Source organism: Poecilia reticulata, linkage group LG13 (genome assembly GCF_000633615.1).
Source record: "Poecilia reticulata strain Guanapo linkage group LG13, Guppy_female_1.0+MT, whole genome shotgun sequence".
Classification (NCBI taxonomy): Eukaryota; Metazoa; Chordata; class Actinopteri; order Cyprinodontiformes; family Poeciliidae; genus Poecilia; species Poecilia reticulata.
The window spans coordinates 24877677-24893381 of NC_024343.1; the positions used below are offsets into that span (position 1 = coordinate 24877677).

Below are 15705 nucleotides of genomic sequence, written 5' to 3' on the forward strand. Positions count from 1 at the left end.
GCGGCTTCTACAACACTTTTGCTCTCTAACCTACTTTTTAATGAAAGTGCAGCAATGTTTACCCAACACTACTGACCTTTACCTGGTCCGGTTTTGTTTGCAAGTCCTTCCCAAAAGCAGTACAAACCCCGGTGGGCCTCTCATCCCAGGGCTGGAGTAGCAGCTCCTGCTGGCTTCATGCTGGACTTTCAACTCCACAAAGCAGGGTGGGGGTTGGACACAAAGTAGTTTTGCCTTGGTTTTACTCGCATAACACACTGCCAGGCAAACAGTCCAGCAGAATAGGACCGCATTGAGCCAGGCCTGACTGTCTGTAAGCTAGCTAGCAGCGTGATCAGCCTTCTGTCGTGAGCTGAACAGAACAGGGAGGGAAAAAAGGGAGAAAGAGACTGGCCTTGTAGAGCTATGGAGCTGGAATGTGCACCCCCGCCCACAGAGACTCACACACAGATAAAAGAGGCCTGAGAGAGGAGGAGGGGCATGGTGCAAATGGGAGGGTTTCCAGTTAAAAAAAAAAGAAAAAAGTTCACATTATCAAATAGGCAGCAGCTTGCTCAAGAAACTCCCCCCTCCATTTCTTTAACACAGGAAGGCTAAAGTCACTCTTCAGATTTCGGTTTCAGCTCACGCCTTCTGGAAGCAGAGGAAACTAGAGCAGGAGGAAGAGGGGGGGATGCCACAGCGGCAGCGGAAGGCTGGGGGGGGGGAGGAGACCAGTGGCCACGTGGACCTCAGCTATGTGCTGACATGTCCCTCAGCCCCCTCCTTTCAGGACTCTCTCGGTCAGAGCACGTCCGCAGAAATTTGGAAAAAAATTTCTGCAACAACTTTTGCAATGCACATGGTAAATAGAGACGTCTAAATAGCTACTTGTGAGTTTAATGTGCCAAATATTAAAAAGGCACAAAAAGACCTGACTTCTCATGAGATCAAATTAATTCCGTCTCTTTTTGTTTTTATATATAAGTACGTTTGCCACTACACATAGCAGCACAACTTTGTCAAGTCTGTTTATACAGTCTTTTGCACAAATATTGTTCAAAGGACTACAGCACCACCTCCATGAAGCCGTTTAGAAACTGTAGGTATAGCTCAACAGATTCCAGCTGCAGCCATCTCTCCAACAATCGAGTTTGCTCACACGCCTTTGTACTTTCCTTTTATTTATCGAGACTAACGGCTGATTGGATTAACTGATAAGGATTAAATCAAGTTAAATAGAGAAGAGTTCTCCAGAGCAGTATCACTCAATTCATAGTCGAGACCCTTTGTTATGGAGTATCTATTAGGGTTGTTGCGATGCTAAAATTTCAAACTCAATGCTAAGAAAAATACTCGGCATCACAACATTTTCTCAAGGGTTCTTTCAATATAAGAGAGTAAAATATGATTGATTACAATATGACAATGTTTCTATTTTAGAAAGTTATCGATAAATTTCCCTCTTTAGGGAGAAAATGAGGACTGAACTGTTACCTGTTTGACAAAACGGGAGACAAGTTCACAGTATTTTTTATAACTGCTTATCTTTAATGAGCCACAGTTTATCTGTTAATTTGATGTCGATATAAATAAATGTTGCAACTGGGGGAGGCAAAAAAAAAAAAAAAAGAATCATTTTATAATAAAATTCTGTTTCTAAAAAAACATGGATCTGGCACATAGCAAACCTATTTTTGCAGTGTAAACAGCAATGTGGTCCAAGCAGATGTATTAAGATGCCGCCCTGTGCACTTTCTGTATTCCTGGTAACCTTATTGTTTATAAATCAACTACTGCAGTAAGGAAGATTCCTACAGGTTCCTACAGGTTTCTGTTTTTTTTAAGTCGTCAGCTTACTAGCAATTTCCTGTGCTAATTCTGACCTGAATAGAACGAAGTGTTCTGTCGTTTGCAACTTCGCATATATGAATTGCAGCTCAATGGGGGAGCATAGATCAGCAGAGCCCCATTTCTGGGTCGTCCGTGTCTGTGAAGCCAGTGTTTAAACAGACACTTCAGCTCGTCTCATCTGGGAGGTTTACCACTAAACTTTTCCAGATACAAGAACTTTACTGACATTTTTAAGTTAATTCAAACATGAGTGTCGTAGCATTAGCATAGCTGGTATGTAGCAGTTTGGATTTTTGATTCATCTCACAGTAATCATATTTACACCAGCAACAAAATAGACAACTATAAATGCATATGATTTTCCACCTCTGATATAACAGCTACTTGCTGAAATAAAATTAATAAATGAATGTACAACAGCTTGCATCTTGTTTTATTGGCTTGACCAATAGATTATACACTTAGAAATCCACTTTTTTCAAGTTAAGTGAACCCATCATGGCAGTAGCACTTCTCAGGAGCCCATTTATGTCATAAGTTATGTCCATCTAAAAACCCTGAAAGAACTGAACAAATCAGAAACTGGCTCTCTATCAGTTTTCAGCGGAAAAAAAGTAATTAATATTTTTTTTCCCAGCACAAGAGAATTACCATTGCAATGTATGGTGATAAGAGTGACTGACTGAGTGCATGTAAATATTTATGTAGGGTGCCGGTTTGTAAAGTCTCCAAGCTACTCCATTTGGACGGCACATCTTCTCAATTCCTCTTCCTCGAGCGACAAATCACCGATGAAACTTAAAAGATCATGCAATCATTGCTTTCATATTGGGTGGACATTGGGTCATGTATTAAATTTTAATTTTAGTTTTCAACATAAAATTTCATTCCTACTGGTCAACTTTCAGCTGCATCTTTGGCATCTGTCTTTTACATACTCTTATACATCTCTTGACTTCAAACACGTAAATGAATAAAATAGTCATATCATCAAGGCTGCACTAACAATTATTTTAATAATCGAGTATACTGAAGATTAACAGGATAAAAAAAATTGCACATTCTGTAGATTTTTTTAATATAACCATGCAAACAGTTTTGAGGAGTTTTTGAAAAACATTAAAAGATAGCAACAATTGAAATCTTTTTTTTTTAAATAAACATTTTCTTGCCTAAAATGCAACAAAAATATTCCTTTAGTGTACTCTTGATAATTTGTATCAAAGAATGCATCTGCAGCTAAGAAAATAATTCTAACGTGAAAAGCCTCATCTGCTTGAATAATAATAATAAAAAAAAAGCAAAAAGTGCTTAGTAAGAGGTTGTTTTTTTTTACTGAATTTGAACCAGGTGAAGAAATCTATGTCACTCGAGGAGTTCTGAGTAAAACATATTTAAACAATGCAAAATGTATATATTTTTCCACAGTTATGGCTTAATTACACTCTGTTCTTTCAGAAAATGGCCTCTTCGAGTCTGCATATTCCCATCAAAAATTCATCAATTAAATTAACGGATAATTTCAATCATCAATTCATCACTTCAGCCCTAATTGTCATTAAAAGCAAAACTAGTAAAATGATAATACATATAAGGTTTAACAACATGTTTGTGCAGTTGCAGCTACCACACAAAATATACTGAGTGATTCCATTACTTTTTTTTTTGTGCCAAAAATCATATATCTTAACATAAGTGCATCAATTGCAGCAATTAATGCAACATTTGCATTAATACATATTGTTAATACGCATTATTTTTTTCACCTGTTCTGTTTTAGTTCAATAACCACTGCAATTTATTCAGACATGATGATAGTGATACGAGTGTAAAGCATATCACTATTATAATTCTGGAAGTTTCTTATGAGTAGGAAAGACACATCATGCTCAAATAATTGCCCTAAAGGAGTTACTGAAGCTTCAGAGCTGGACGGAAAAAGCTGACCATTCCAAGGAAACTGAAGAAAAACTTTCCAATTTAATGATCAAGCCTGAAATATAAGGATTATTATTAACCAAAGGGGAATTCTGTAAAGATATAACTTGATTTTCTAGGAAATGAGTATCAGGAAGAAGTTAATCAGGTACCGCAGAGACTAAAAGTCACAATGCTGCAGTTTACAATGAGGTATGTTTTGTGTTACAGACCACCGACTCTACCTGTTTGCGTTCCCGTTTGGTGGGGATGTGTTGAGAAGGCTGAGGCGGTGCTTGTTGTTGTTGCGGGGCCGGGTTCATAATGACAGGCGCCGCCTGCACAGAGGGAGGGAACGGGGGCTGTGCAGGGTAGTAAGTCCCTGTTGTGGATAAAACAGAAAGAAGAATGTAAACCAACACACACACTGACCTAATGTTACAAGAGTAAAACAAGGGTTTGATCCACACAGTATGTGCAGAAACAGCTCCTCTCTCTGTGTTTATAAGCTGTTAGAGAAGTTCAAACCTTTCTTGTTTTTTATATCTTTAAGGAACTGTGAGACGGTTCATGTAAAACACTTAAATTCAGTTTTTAACAACAAAAAAACAAACAAAAAAACTGTCAATTTAAATTAACATTGAGGACGCTTTGGACTTAAAAGATATAAGATATTCTTATGGCAAGGCTTTAAATATAAAAGCTGCAACAAACAAGAATAGAAACAAAGGATAGGAAAGTTTGAGTGAATTAAAAAAATGGATGAATCTTTCAATGAAAACATGCAGGAAAGGGGGAAGAACAGATGGATGGAGTGAAAGGAAAAAATTGAAAATACCAAAAAAAAAAAAAAAAAGGATGGAAGGGGAAAAAAAGCAAATAAACAATCAAAACATACTTTAAAGAACAGAATATGGAAAAAAAGAAGGAAAAGAAGGAAAGTGAAAAGGAAGTAAAGAAAGAATAATTAAGATAGGAAAGACTAGAAAATACAAAAGCTTTATGCATATTTTTCCATAGATATATAGACCAGGAAAGTAAATAAATTCAATGCCACACTCCTCCAGATTTTGGGCCCATATGTAATAACCTGGACAGAGCACACAGTGGGCAAACAGACAATGACCCAGCAGTCCCTCACTGCTCTACACAGCTGACCCTCAGTGCTTAAGGCGAGCTGTAAGTATCACATTCAGAAAACCTATTTAGAAAACTCCTGCCTGTGAAGCACATTTACCTCCAACCCTCCCCAAAGGTTCGCACAAGTTGAAAAATCCTCAACAAACCCCACAACACAAGGCAAATTGCTCAATAACAAACACAGCCATGCAGCCATTACCTGGCCTTTTCACTGGCTTCCGACAGTCCAGCCTCAGAGGGAGAAAAGCAAACTTTAAATCAAAGAGGCCATTATTCAGGCACAGCAACAGCTAGCTGCCACTCAGTCTCCCTCCCCTCCTGCGTGCATTTCAGTCTAACTAACATTACTGAGTCTGCATTGTTGACCAGGAGCAGCACAGCCTAAATATAGTCAAAACCCACACAGGCTCACGGACGAGTCTGCGCAGGAGAAGGAAAGAAAGTGCGAGCGAGACGTGGCCCATTTACCAGAGAGCGCCAAAAGGTAGAATGACACGATTCTTGGACAGCGTCCCTAACTATAAAAAAAGAAGAGACTGGAGCCCTGACTCTTGTTCTACTGAAGCTTGGATCAGTGGTTCTGTGGGGGAGCGTGATGGGGGGTAAGACCTACCCTGAGAGACCTCAGAGTCCTGCTGCTGCTGCGAACCACGGTTCCCCATGTGGAACTTCGACTGAATGCGAAACAGTGTACAGAGAGGGCAAAAGGAGGAGGGTTCTCCTCAAACCCCCTCTCTAAACTTCCTCCAGTTCACTCTACAGGTTCCTCTCAGACTGACTTCTTCTACTGTTCAGTCCATCCTCCTACAGACAGAGTTGGTTTCCGATTAGCTCCTCCCACTGACCTTCCTAATTCCTCCCTCCCCTCTTTCTCCCCCTCTAGGTCCAAAGACTCCCGTACCTCTACACCATGAACGTGTCATCTGATCAGCTGTAGTGACGACATGGGAGCCAACTACATGGGGTGGGACTGGGGGGAGGAGGGAACCTGCTTATCAAACCACTCTTGGCAGGTGGGAGAGTTAAAAATAGCTAAAGCTACGTAAGATCAGTCCACTTTTTTTTTTTTTTTTTTACAAAGGTTTTTCTCCATTTAAACTTTGGGTATTTAGGTTGGTGTACTCTTGACTGGTGGGGTGAACACCATGGTAAGATAGGAAAAAAAACAGTCTAAGGCCTTCAGACTAAAGATTGAACCTCTGCTAAACTGGCTTCTAGACAATTTGAAATTTTATAAATGTCATATCAGGCTTCCAAAAGAGTTCAACAAGAAGCAAGTTCAAATTAGTTTTGAAGGTAGTAAAAAGTGACTTTTGTACATCACAAGTAAACCAAAATGTAACTTAATAACATAACTGCAACGTAACCAGAATCAGACATCAATAACAGCTCAATCAAGGAACTACATTACCTTCAGGTGTTATGAAAATGCTGTATATAACATAAACTTCAAATAAAATTGACTTTGCATCATAATATTATTGGATGCCTTGAAATTCATCTCTGCTTTCCAATCCTTTCCCACACATTCTCCTTTCAGAATGTCATTACAACACTGCCATTCCATGATGATGCTTAGGGACATTGTAGTTTGTATGATAAGCTCAACAGACTCGCAGTTCCACCAGGTGTTTGCTAATAGCTGCTGGCACTAGTCTGGAGGAGCCGAGGAGAGGATTTGTGGGGGAGGGATGCTCTATTAGAGGGAATGCTGCAGCTTCAAGGAGGAGCTTTGGGTAACTAGGCGGCACTTTGCGAGAACAAGAATTTGTGCAACTCTGATTGGTTGTCATGGGAGATTAAGGGAGTCCTCAAACATGAAAAAATGAAAGCGACATTCCAGGTATGTTTTTTTTATGAGGGAATAACATTATTACTTACAAAGCTCAAAAAAGTCAATTTTACACAATGGCCTTTTTAATACCTCAGACTAAAGTGCTAGGCAAGGAAGAATGGCCCCAAAGTCCAGTAGATGTAAACAACTAATAAACCGTTGCAGTTTCCCTTTCAGGTGCCTTTATTGCTGCTCCTGAAAGTTTCTATTCAGGCAGAATAGAAACTGATGGAACACAATTTAATTTTCTAATAAAATCAATCCTCAAATCTGTTCAGATTTGTGAACAATATGAAGCTATTCATAATCATATTCATAAAGCAATTGAAGTACTATTGGAAAGTTTAAGGCTTTTTAATTGCACACATACAAAGTTTGACTTTGTAATTGTTTATCTTAAGCTGATCATAAATATATACAATATCTCAGTAATGTTGCATTCCACAAACATTCTATAGTCATTTCATTATTAGAGCAGCTCTGTGGCTTGTGAGCAGTCAGATTCAGTGACTGCAGCTTCAAAGGTTATGCCACGACTGGACCATGAGAAATGAAGAGCAAAGAGCAGGACAGTAAGTGGTAGGAGGGAGGCCATTTCTACAGGTCTGCATTCACCGCACTGCTGATGGACTAGCTTCACAAAGACAACACATACCTCGAATGCCTGGCAGTGAGGGGTCAGCAAGTTTGCTGCAAGGCATTATCACTTTCTGTGCTGCATTGACACCCAGTCACCTCTAGATGGTGGGATAGCACAGCAGCAAAACCTGCATATCTACAGTGCCTTGCACAAGTCCTCCTGCCCTACACTACATATAAATTTATGTAGTGTAGACATAAATTTGGCTACAAATTTGGATTTTATAAGATAGTCCAAATCAAAGAAGTGCTTCTATGAAGTAGAAAGAAAATGCCACGTGTTTATTCTACATTCTATATAAACAAAACCAAGTTATTTGTGCTGTGTATCTTTATTCAGCCCAACTTTTGATGCAGTTACAGCTGCAACTCTTTTGGAGCATTTCTTTACCACCAGTTTAAAGCAGGAGTCAATGTTTTGTTAGGTTTGCTGTTGTGCTGTACTCTTTCCATTTCCAGAAGACGGACTGAACATATCCTGCCAAAACTGGCAATAAATGCAGAAATGAATCAATGACTTGATAAAGTAATTAATACATCAAATAATGGACCAAAAACCCTTACAAAATAAGAACTTTCCCCAACTTATTTATTTATACAGTGTGTTACCTAATGTTTCCATCATTTAGCAGGATTTGACATAACTCTTATTTTCCATTTTCAAACATATTGTTTAGTTAATTTTTGTTAATGTATTTTCTGTGTTAATAAGACACAATTTATATCTAATTTACACATACTCCTAACCTGACATGTTTTAAACAAGGTACCCCAGTGACATGTTTGTACGGCAGTCGAGGCCCCGAGCAGAGCCTCTTACCATAAGTACCATATTCAGCAGGGCTGGTGCCTGGGTAGAAACCTGGGGTTCCAGTTGGGACCGAGTATTGCTGCGGTGTGGCCACATACGTTGGAGACCGGTACTGTAAAAAAACAAAACAAAACAAAACAGAAAAAACCCCCGGTAAGATCAAAGAAAAACAATTGCACAGTATCACTTTCAATGTTGTGAAAATTAAGACTGCGTCTCATTACCTGTCCTATGAAATAAGCTGGGCCTTGTGGTGAGCTGGGGAACTGCAACTGCTGTTGGGGGATCATCATCATCTGGGAGCCAGGGCCCGCCTGGTAAACATGGGTGGGTGTCACAGCACGGGGAGTAGTGCTGGCTGGGACGCCCCGAGGCCCACTGCTGGGAGGCAAGCTGCCCCTGTTGGTGTAGTAGGGCTGCAAGTGGAATAAAGGTGTGCAGGATGAGAAAGGGTACAACAGTGGAAGGAATGTGAGCAGAAAAAACCTGGGCAACAACAACAACAACAATAAAAAGTTCGTGAAGAGAAAAAAAGAAAGGAAAAACACAAAATCTTTTGTTGTCATTGAAAAACAAAAGATAACTGTGTATCATAGACAAGAGAAGCTAACATGTGCAGCTAGGCTAACAGTTTGTGTATGAATATATGGCCAGGATCCAACTGGAAACATATTGGCCCCGCCTGTCAGCAGAGATAAAGCAGCTAATACGAGTTCATTCAGAGCCTCCTCATTGACATTCTGCTGCAGGCCTGGGAGCTAACAAACTGACACCAAGCCAATCATGCAAACCCCTGCCAACTATTACACACACACACACACACACATCCTCACCATGAAAAAGGAAAAAAAGAAAAAAGAAGAAGAAAAAAAAAAGATGAAATCCAGTTACCTGTAGCGACCTGAAGCTTCCCTTCAGCAGCACAAACAGATCAAACACAGAAACACGGCAAACAGAAGGAGTCAGAAGGTGGAAGAAAGACGATTGAGAAACAGAAAGCATCAATCAGAGCAGAGGAACGGCCCTTTCTGAGGCAAGCGGTGAGCTTACAAAGAACATGCAGAGAACAGTGGACCGCAGTAAACCAAGAGCTCAAAAGAATCCAGGCACTTTAGAAGATGGACACCATTTTAAACTTTTTTTTTTAGAACTAATAACCAGTGGTTACCCTTTGACAGGATTTTTATACAGTAAAACTTCAGTGAAAGCCAGTAAAAACAAACATCTGATTTCAAACTGCCTATTTCAATAAAATGCTGAATGCTGTAATGACCACAGTACATCAGACATGCACTAAAAATGAATACAAAAAATCCTGTTCCATTTATAACTAGTTACTGTGAACTTTCTTTCAAAGAATGAATTCAAATGCTTCTGAAACAGCTTTCTCGTCTGTCAACTGGAGACGGTTTTGGTCCTTTACTTTCTCAAGTTTGCATATTTCCCCGAGTCGTCCAGAGGTGATGCGTCAACAGCACAGGTCGTGGCGTTTTAATGAATCACCTTTAGACTACCTAATGAGCAGTCAATCTCTTCGCTGCAGCAGACAGCAGTCCAAACAATGTCAGTCTGGAAAGCCTGGGAGGAATTTTAATGAGGGAATCAAACAAACAGCTTCTTATTGTGATGAAAGAATTTGTCACCATCTAACATTACATATAACACTCTACTGGAAATTACTGCCACAAGTAATTCTGTTAGATTTAGTTGTTTTTTTTTTCATTTGCCATTACTTAAAATTGTGAGGATGTATTCTCCAGCTGTGACTCATTTCATCAGTCTAATTTAAACAGGAACCCTTAAATCAGCTTGATTCCTCTCCTGTTCCATCCTATCACTTGTGAATAATACATCAAGATACCTGAACCCTTCCGCATAAGACAGACTGACACCATGGAGTGAGCAGCCTTCCTGTTATTAGATAAGAAGCATGAGCTCAGACTTGGAGGAGCTAATTATTATCCCGGCAGCTTCCCATTCAGCTGCAAACAGCTCCAGAAAAGCACGGTGAGAGACCCAGCTTTCAGCTTCAACGCACAAACAAAACCACATCATCTGCACAAAGCTCATTTGAGACCCAAAGTAAACACACTTGTTTCCGTGCCTACACCTGGAGATCCGGTCCATGAACGCCTCATACACAACGGGGGACAAAGAGCAGTTTCCCAAACTTCAACCTTAAAATGCTCACACTTTCGAGCTTTTTAGACTATGCTGAGCATCCCACAGTTGTCTCGGGTAATGTGGTTTTAAGCCTTCTTCAGTTCAACATGTGGACCAAACCAAAAGGTTTAGTTCAAAGTTAAAGTCAAAAATGAAACAACTGCGACTGAAGTTGGTGAAATATTTTCACATCTCGCGCTACTTTACATTCTGTAATATTTTATCTTTTTGAAATCAGCAGACTAAGAGTGAAAGAACACAAATAAGTACATTACCGAACTAAAGAATATCAGTAAGCATAAAAATGTTATGCCTACTGTCAAGATATTACTAAATGGATACAAATTCTGGTGGATCACCCAAATAGTGAAGCTAAATATTCGATTCAAATGTAAAATGTTTAAAAAGATTTTTAAATTCAACCATTTTGCTCTTTGTAAAGCCCCTTTGGCAGCAAAACAGCCTGATGTCAGATAACTGGCTGAGGTATTTGTGGAGCTTAATGTAGTGTTCAAAATGAGCACCACCTTAAAAAAGGTAACTTTTGGTCATTTTCAAGCTATAAGTCTTTTATGTGGCCAGAAATGCATTTAAACCAATATATTAATATTTACTTAGTTTAATGGAAGAGTTTAGCAGAACTCACTTTTGTCAGCCAGATGTTTGACAGTGGGAAGCAACAGGTGGTGCTCTGCTCTACACAAAGCAGAAGAAAACTTTGGCACTTTCTCTAGCAACTCAAAGGAAATGTAACAAAGACAGCACTTTAGTTGGTGTTCTCAAACCAATAGTATGCCTCCCCATGAAGGATGTTAATCAAGGCACTTCTCTAAAAAGGAAACAACTTTAATTTCATAAAACTTATTTACCTTGAATCCTTTCACAAGGATTTACCCTGGAAGACGGATTCAGGAAATATTCTCCTCAACTGTAACACTGTATGTGCGAGAGATCATGCATCCTTACTTTAAGGCTCAAACTTCCAAACTGAAGATTTGAGAAAATCTCCAAAGCACAACCTAATTACCAAGCCTGAAATCTGACTTTTAAAAGACGGTAAAGATGTCTGGTTCAAAATAAAAAATCTGAAGTGGAAACGTATTTAATACGGCTCGTTTCAAAGTGTTTGGATTTTCCCAGTTTGAGATATTCCGACTGATTTAATGAATTATCCTTTGATCTTTTGTTCTGTCAGGTTGACTCCTCCATTCAAACCTTCTCCAAGCATCCCTCACCACAGTGTGCTACAGCCAAGATGCCAAACCCTCGTTACAAAACACAACTTAAGAAGAAGAAATCTTTCAGTGAAGCTGATAAAGGAGCGTGACCACCGGGATCACACTACTGAATCCTTACAAAGATCTGAAGCAACTTTGTCTCTGTATATAATCTGTGGTTTGAAGTACTTAGTTGAAGTAAATAATGAATTTATGCAAACATAAAAGCACGAACTGTAGTGTTTCAGTTTTGATGTAAAAGAAGATTCTGTTCTGTTTTTTTATGTGTTTTATTCGTAAAACAAGGGAAGGGTTAATTCTCAACTCCTTTGTAACCATTTGATTCCCACCACCCGATGTTAGTCAGCTGTGCTGTTAGTACCTGTTGGTGTAAAGGTCGGGGCCCAGGGGCAAACTAGAGGAGGAGGAGAGGCAGACAAGACAGAGGTTAAAGACAAGCTCAACGTTCATGCATCACTCTCCATTTGCAGTTTTCTCTTTTACATTCGCACCTGATTTCCAAAACAACAAGAAAAGTGAAAAGTCACATTTCTACCATAAAACATGAGCAGGAAGGTCAGAAAAACCACCACTAGTGTAACTCTTAACTGTCAACTTCTTTTCAACAAATAAAAACTAGATATCAGATGTCCCCTAGGAGTGATGGATACATATTAATTATCTTAAAGCCCCAATTCAGCACCAAGTGAAAATCACTCCAATTCTACAAAGTCATGCAAGATGAAATGAGCTGTGAAAGAGCTAAACCATGCAGATCGGATCAAAATGAGCTTAGAAAATGAACACCAGAAGTGGTGAGGAAATGTGAGAAGAAGCTATGAGAACACAGACAACCTGAACCATTAAACACATCTATATGGTTTGTTCCTTTTATTTCCCATAGAGAGAGAGATATATTGATATATTCCATGCCTTATGACAATTTTTGACTGAGCAAGCCTTGCTGAAGAAGAGAGAAAAAGCTTGGCTCATTGATGTGAAAGGAAAAGCATCATTGTAGGTGAGGGGCAGGTCAGCGGTCAGTCCTACCTGTCGAGGCTGTGGCGTGGGGTTCATCTGTGGAGGTGCTGAGGTTGCAAACACAACAGAAGAAGGCTGCCCAGGGGGGAACGAGGGCTGCATCAGACAGAAATGGACATAAACATGAGAAAAACTTGAAAAGGAAGGCTGCCCTGAAGCCATGAGAGATAGGAACATCAATATGTTAGAGCTTCACACAATATGAAATAACAATTGTTATACCAAGAACTTTTCTAAAAGCCTCTTAAATGATAGATTATTATGAATTTTGTTGCTACAAATGGACAACATTCATGTGGGAGTTGAACAAACCCAATGTAGGGTGTGAATGCTGCACCTCTGTTAGTATCAGAGAAATGCCTAATAAATCTCTGTTTTTTTCTCACAGAGAACCAGCACGGCGTCAGAGCATTATCAGGCCTGAATATTATATTAAAGTGTAGATGCTCCATTATGTTATTTTATCAGATCAGAGATCAGACGCAGAGTCCACTATGACCTACCCACATCATCAAGCCAGCATGCTTTGCACAGGTGAAAACATGGCAACCTCAGTAGACGAAAAATATAACAAACATGCAAATTTGGAAGTAATTGTGGTTTCTTTTTTATAATTCATAGACAGTAACTTTTAGGTTAATATGAAAATTACAATATATTTAGGCCAACATGATCAAATGCTTGGATTTTTTTCTCCTCTGATGAAACTCAGTGAGATTAAACTTAATGAACTTCATGAGTCCCTTGAGACTTACCTGTGAAAGACCAGGGGAGGGGGCAGGGTGGGGGGCAGAGGGGGGTCCCGTTATAGGCTGTGGTGCTTTATTCATTTCATGGGGTTCTGCATGGGGAGGCAGATGTGCACCCGTGTAAAAATCTAACAAAAGAGAAAACAGAAGGCCTCAGTTGGTGTGTAAAAAGGTTAAGATGTGTTAAAAACAACAATAAAAAAAATGCTTACATTTATGATTTTCCTTTTAGGTCCAAAGAGTAGTTTCTGTGTGGAAGAATATTTTTCCTGAAAGAGAGAAAAATTCTTAATAATGACAATGTTCTGGCTTCATTTTCAACACTCAACAGCATTTATTTACTTGTTTCTCAGTTGATTAAAGAGCAAAAACACCACTGACCACAAACAAGAAGATAAAAAAAAATGCCCTGTGTTACATTTTTGTGTTTCCAAATCCAAAAGCTCAAACTCCAGCCTGGAGAGACTTGTGTTTAACTTTTAAAAAACTGCCTCACTTATTGTGCCTACGAAATGAGTAATGAGTTAAACATAAAGAGCAACAATAACTTATTTTGATGAAATACAAATATTTCACAGAAATATTTCACTGCTTGTCTTTTTAAAAACAAATAATTGAACAAAGCATGTACAGCACCTGAGAAAATAATGCTTCAAGTTTCTTTTTGTTTATTTTTTCCCATGTTTTAGCCACAGACCTCAGTGTACATTTGAATTTGATGCGACAGAAAACAATGCATGGCTTTCAAATATTTCTTACATATCTGAAAATACAAATGCAGTTGTATTCAAGTGTCCCCCAAAACAAACTAGAGTTGATTGCTTAAAAATACATTGAACTGATTTTTTTCTTGCTGTGACAAAATATGAAAAGGTTAGAAAATATTAATATTTCTTCAATCTTTCTTACAAAACAGTAAACACAAGAGAGATGCAACTTTTCTCTTGCAGCAAAGCAAGTTGGAGAAATTTTTATAACATCCATCTGAAATACAGAATTTTGATCACATCCAGCTATTAGCAGTAAATTAAAGTTGTTACCAACAGTGACCAATAATTAACAACTTACAGTAGCATCCAGTCTGTTCACCAAAAATGAAATAAATAAATCCTAACTTTTATCATAAAAGTGCAACGTAATGTAAATGAATGAAAAGCATTTGTCATTTAAAAGCTTCCCTACAGTTCTATGACTCTTTCTTGTGATGACACATTTGTTATTTATAGCTAAAGCCGCTTTTATATATGCCAATGGCACACTTCTACACCAATCTACCCACCCTCCCCCCTTACTGACACAACAAAAGGAAGCAACAGCGTAAAAGTCATGAGTCATGGTGATTTAAGGGTGTTTTTTTTTAAAGAAAATCACACTGCAGAAAGGACTATAACCCCTGATCTTTTCATAACTATACCCACACAAACAAAAAAAATGACATGACTACATTTGCTTTTAACTGAGTAATAGTTTCCATTCATTCAGCCAGATGGCATCACCGGGTTAGACAAAACGCTGGTGAAGGCATTAACATTTAAAGTTTTGCAGTTATTGATTCAGGCAAGATATGAGGACAGAATAAAACCGTTGAAATGTTGGAAGAACAGACAGCACAAGTCAAAGTCTAAATCACACTTCCCAGGCCATGTGGGGACCGGAAAGAAAATAAAATGTTAAGTAAATAAACTGAGGGCTGAATGGGATCAATAAAAGACAGAGACTGTCTTCATGGGCTTTCCTCTGGTGAGCTGGAAACCACACAAATAAAACCTATTGGATTTGGAGCACAACGCTAAGCAAACTTGTCTAATCAATTAAACATTTTACCATCAGACATTTATGTATGCAGAACTAAAAAAACAGGAAAAGTTTGAAGAGAAAGTGAAGCAAAGCTCCCACTGCACTCCACATCTCGCTGTGCTGCTTTCACACGCCGTCCTGTCATCTGAGCCGCCTCAACATGCGAGCACCACAGGGGTCCAGACAGCCCCCATTTCAGAAACATGCTCCTCCAGATATTGCATAAGCATAATGACCCAGTAATGGAGAGTGGCGGAGCACCTGTTTGCTGCAGACAAACTCGGATAAATGCCTCTTCAAATGCAAACATAAATACTACACTGGCCTCGCTGCCTGAACTGCATTCAGCCACAGTAAAAAATCTCTGCATTAAACCAACTCTGATTGCTCACATTTGACTTTATTTAACGCTTTTCATTTTCATCCTGTTTTAAGCATTTATTTTATTTTCCTGGTTGTTAAAGCAGTCGAGGAATCAAGCTAGTCTGATTCCTACTGCAGTGAAGAGCCGCTGACATCTGGCACTTTGCCAAAATCCTAATATTTATATTTTCCTGTAGCAGT

General features: G+C 39.0%; 1 protein-coding gene across 1 annotated transcript in view; it reads right to left on the reverse strand.

Annotated features, from left to right (window-relative positions):
- Positions 1-15705, reverse strand: part of LOC103474916 (eukaryotic translation initiation factor 4 gamma 1) — a 35168-nt gene that overhangs the window by 15830 nt on the left and 3633 nt on the right. The window contains exons 2-9 of the mRNA XM_008426193.2: positions 13557-13613; positions 13351-13472; positions 12605-12691; positions 11937-11969; positions 9066-9086; positions 8399-8590; positions 8184-8286; positions 3996-4132 (exon numbers count right to left, since the gene is read on the reverse strand). Of these exons, the coding sequence (XP_008424415.1) occupies positions 3996-4132; positions 8184-8286; positions 8399-8590; positions 9066-9086; positions 11937-11969; positions 12605-12691; positions 13351-13425 (648 nt within the window). The 5' untranslated portion in view covers positions 13426-13472; positions 13557-13613. The remainder of the gene's footprint in view (positions 1-3995; positions 4133-8183; positions 8287-8398; positions 8591-9065; positions 9087-11936; positions 11970-12604; positions 12692-13350; positions 13473-13556; positions 13614-15705) is intronic.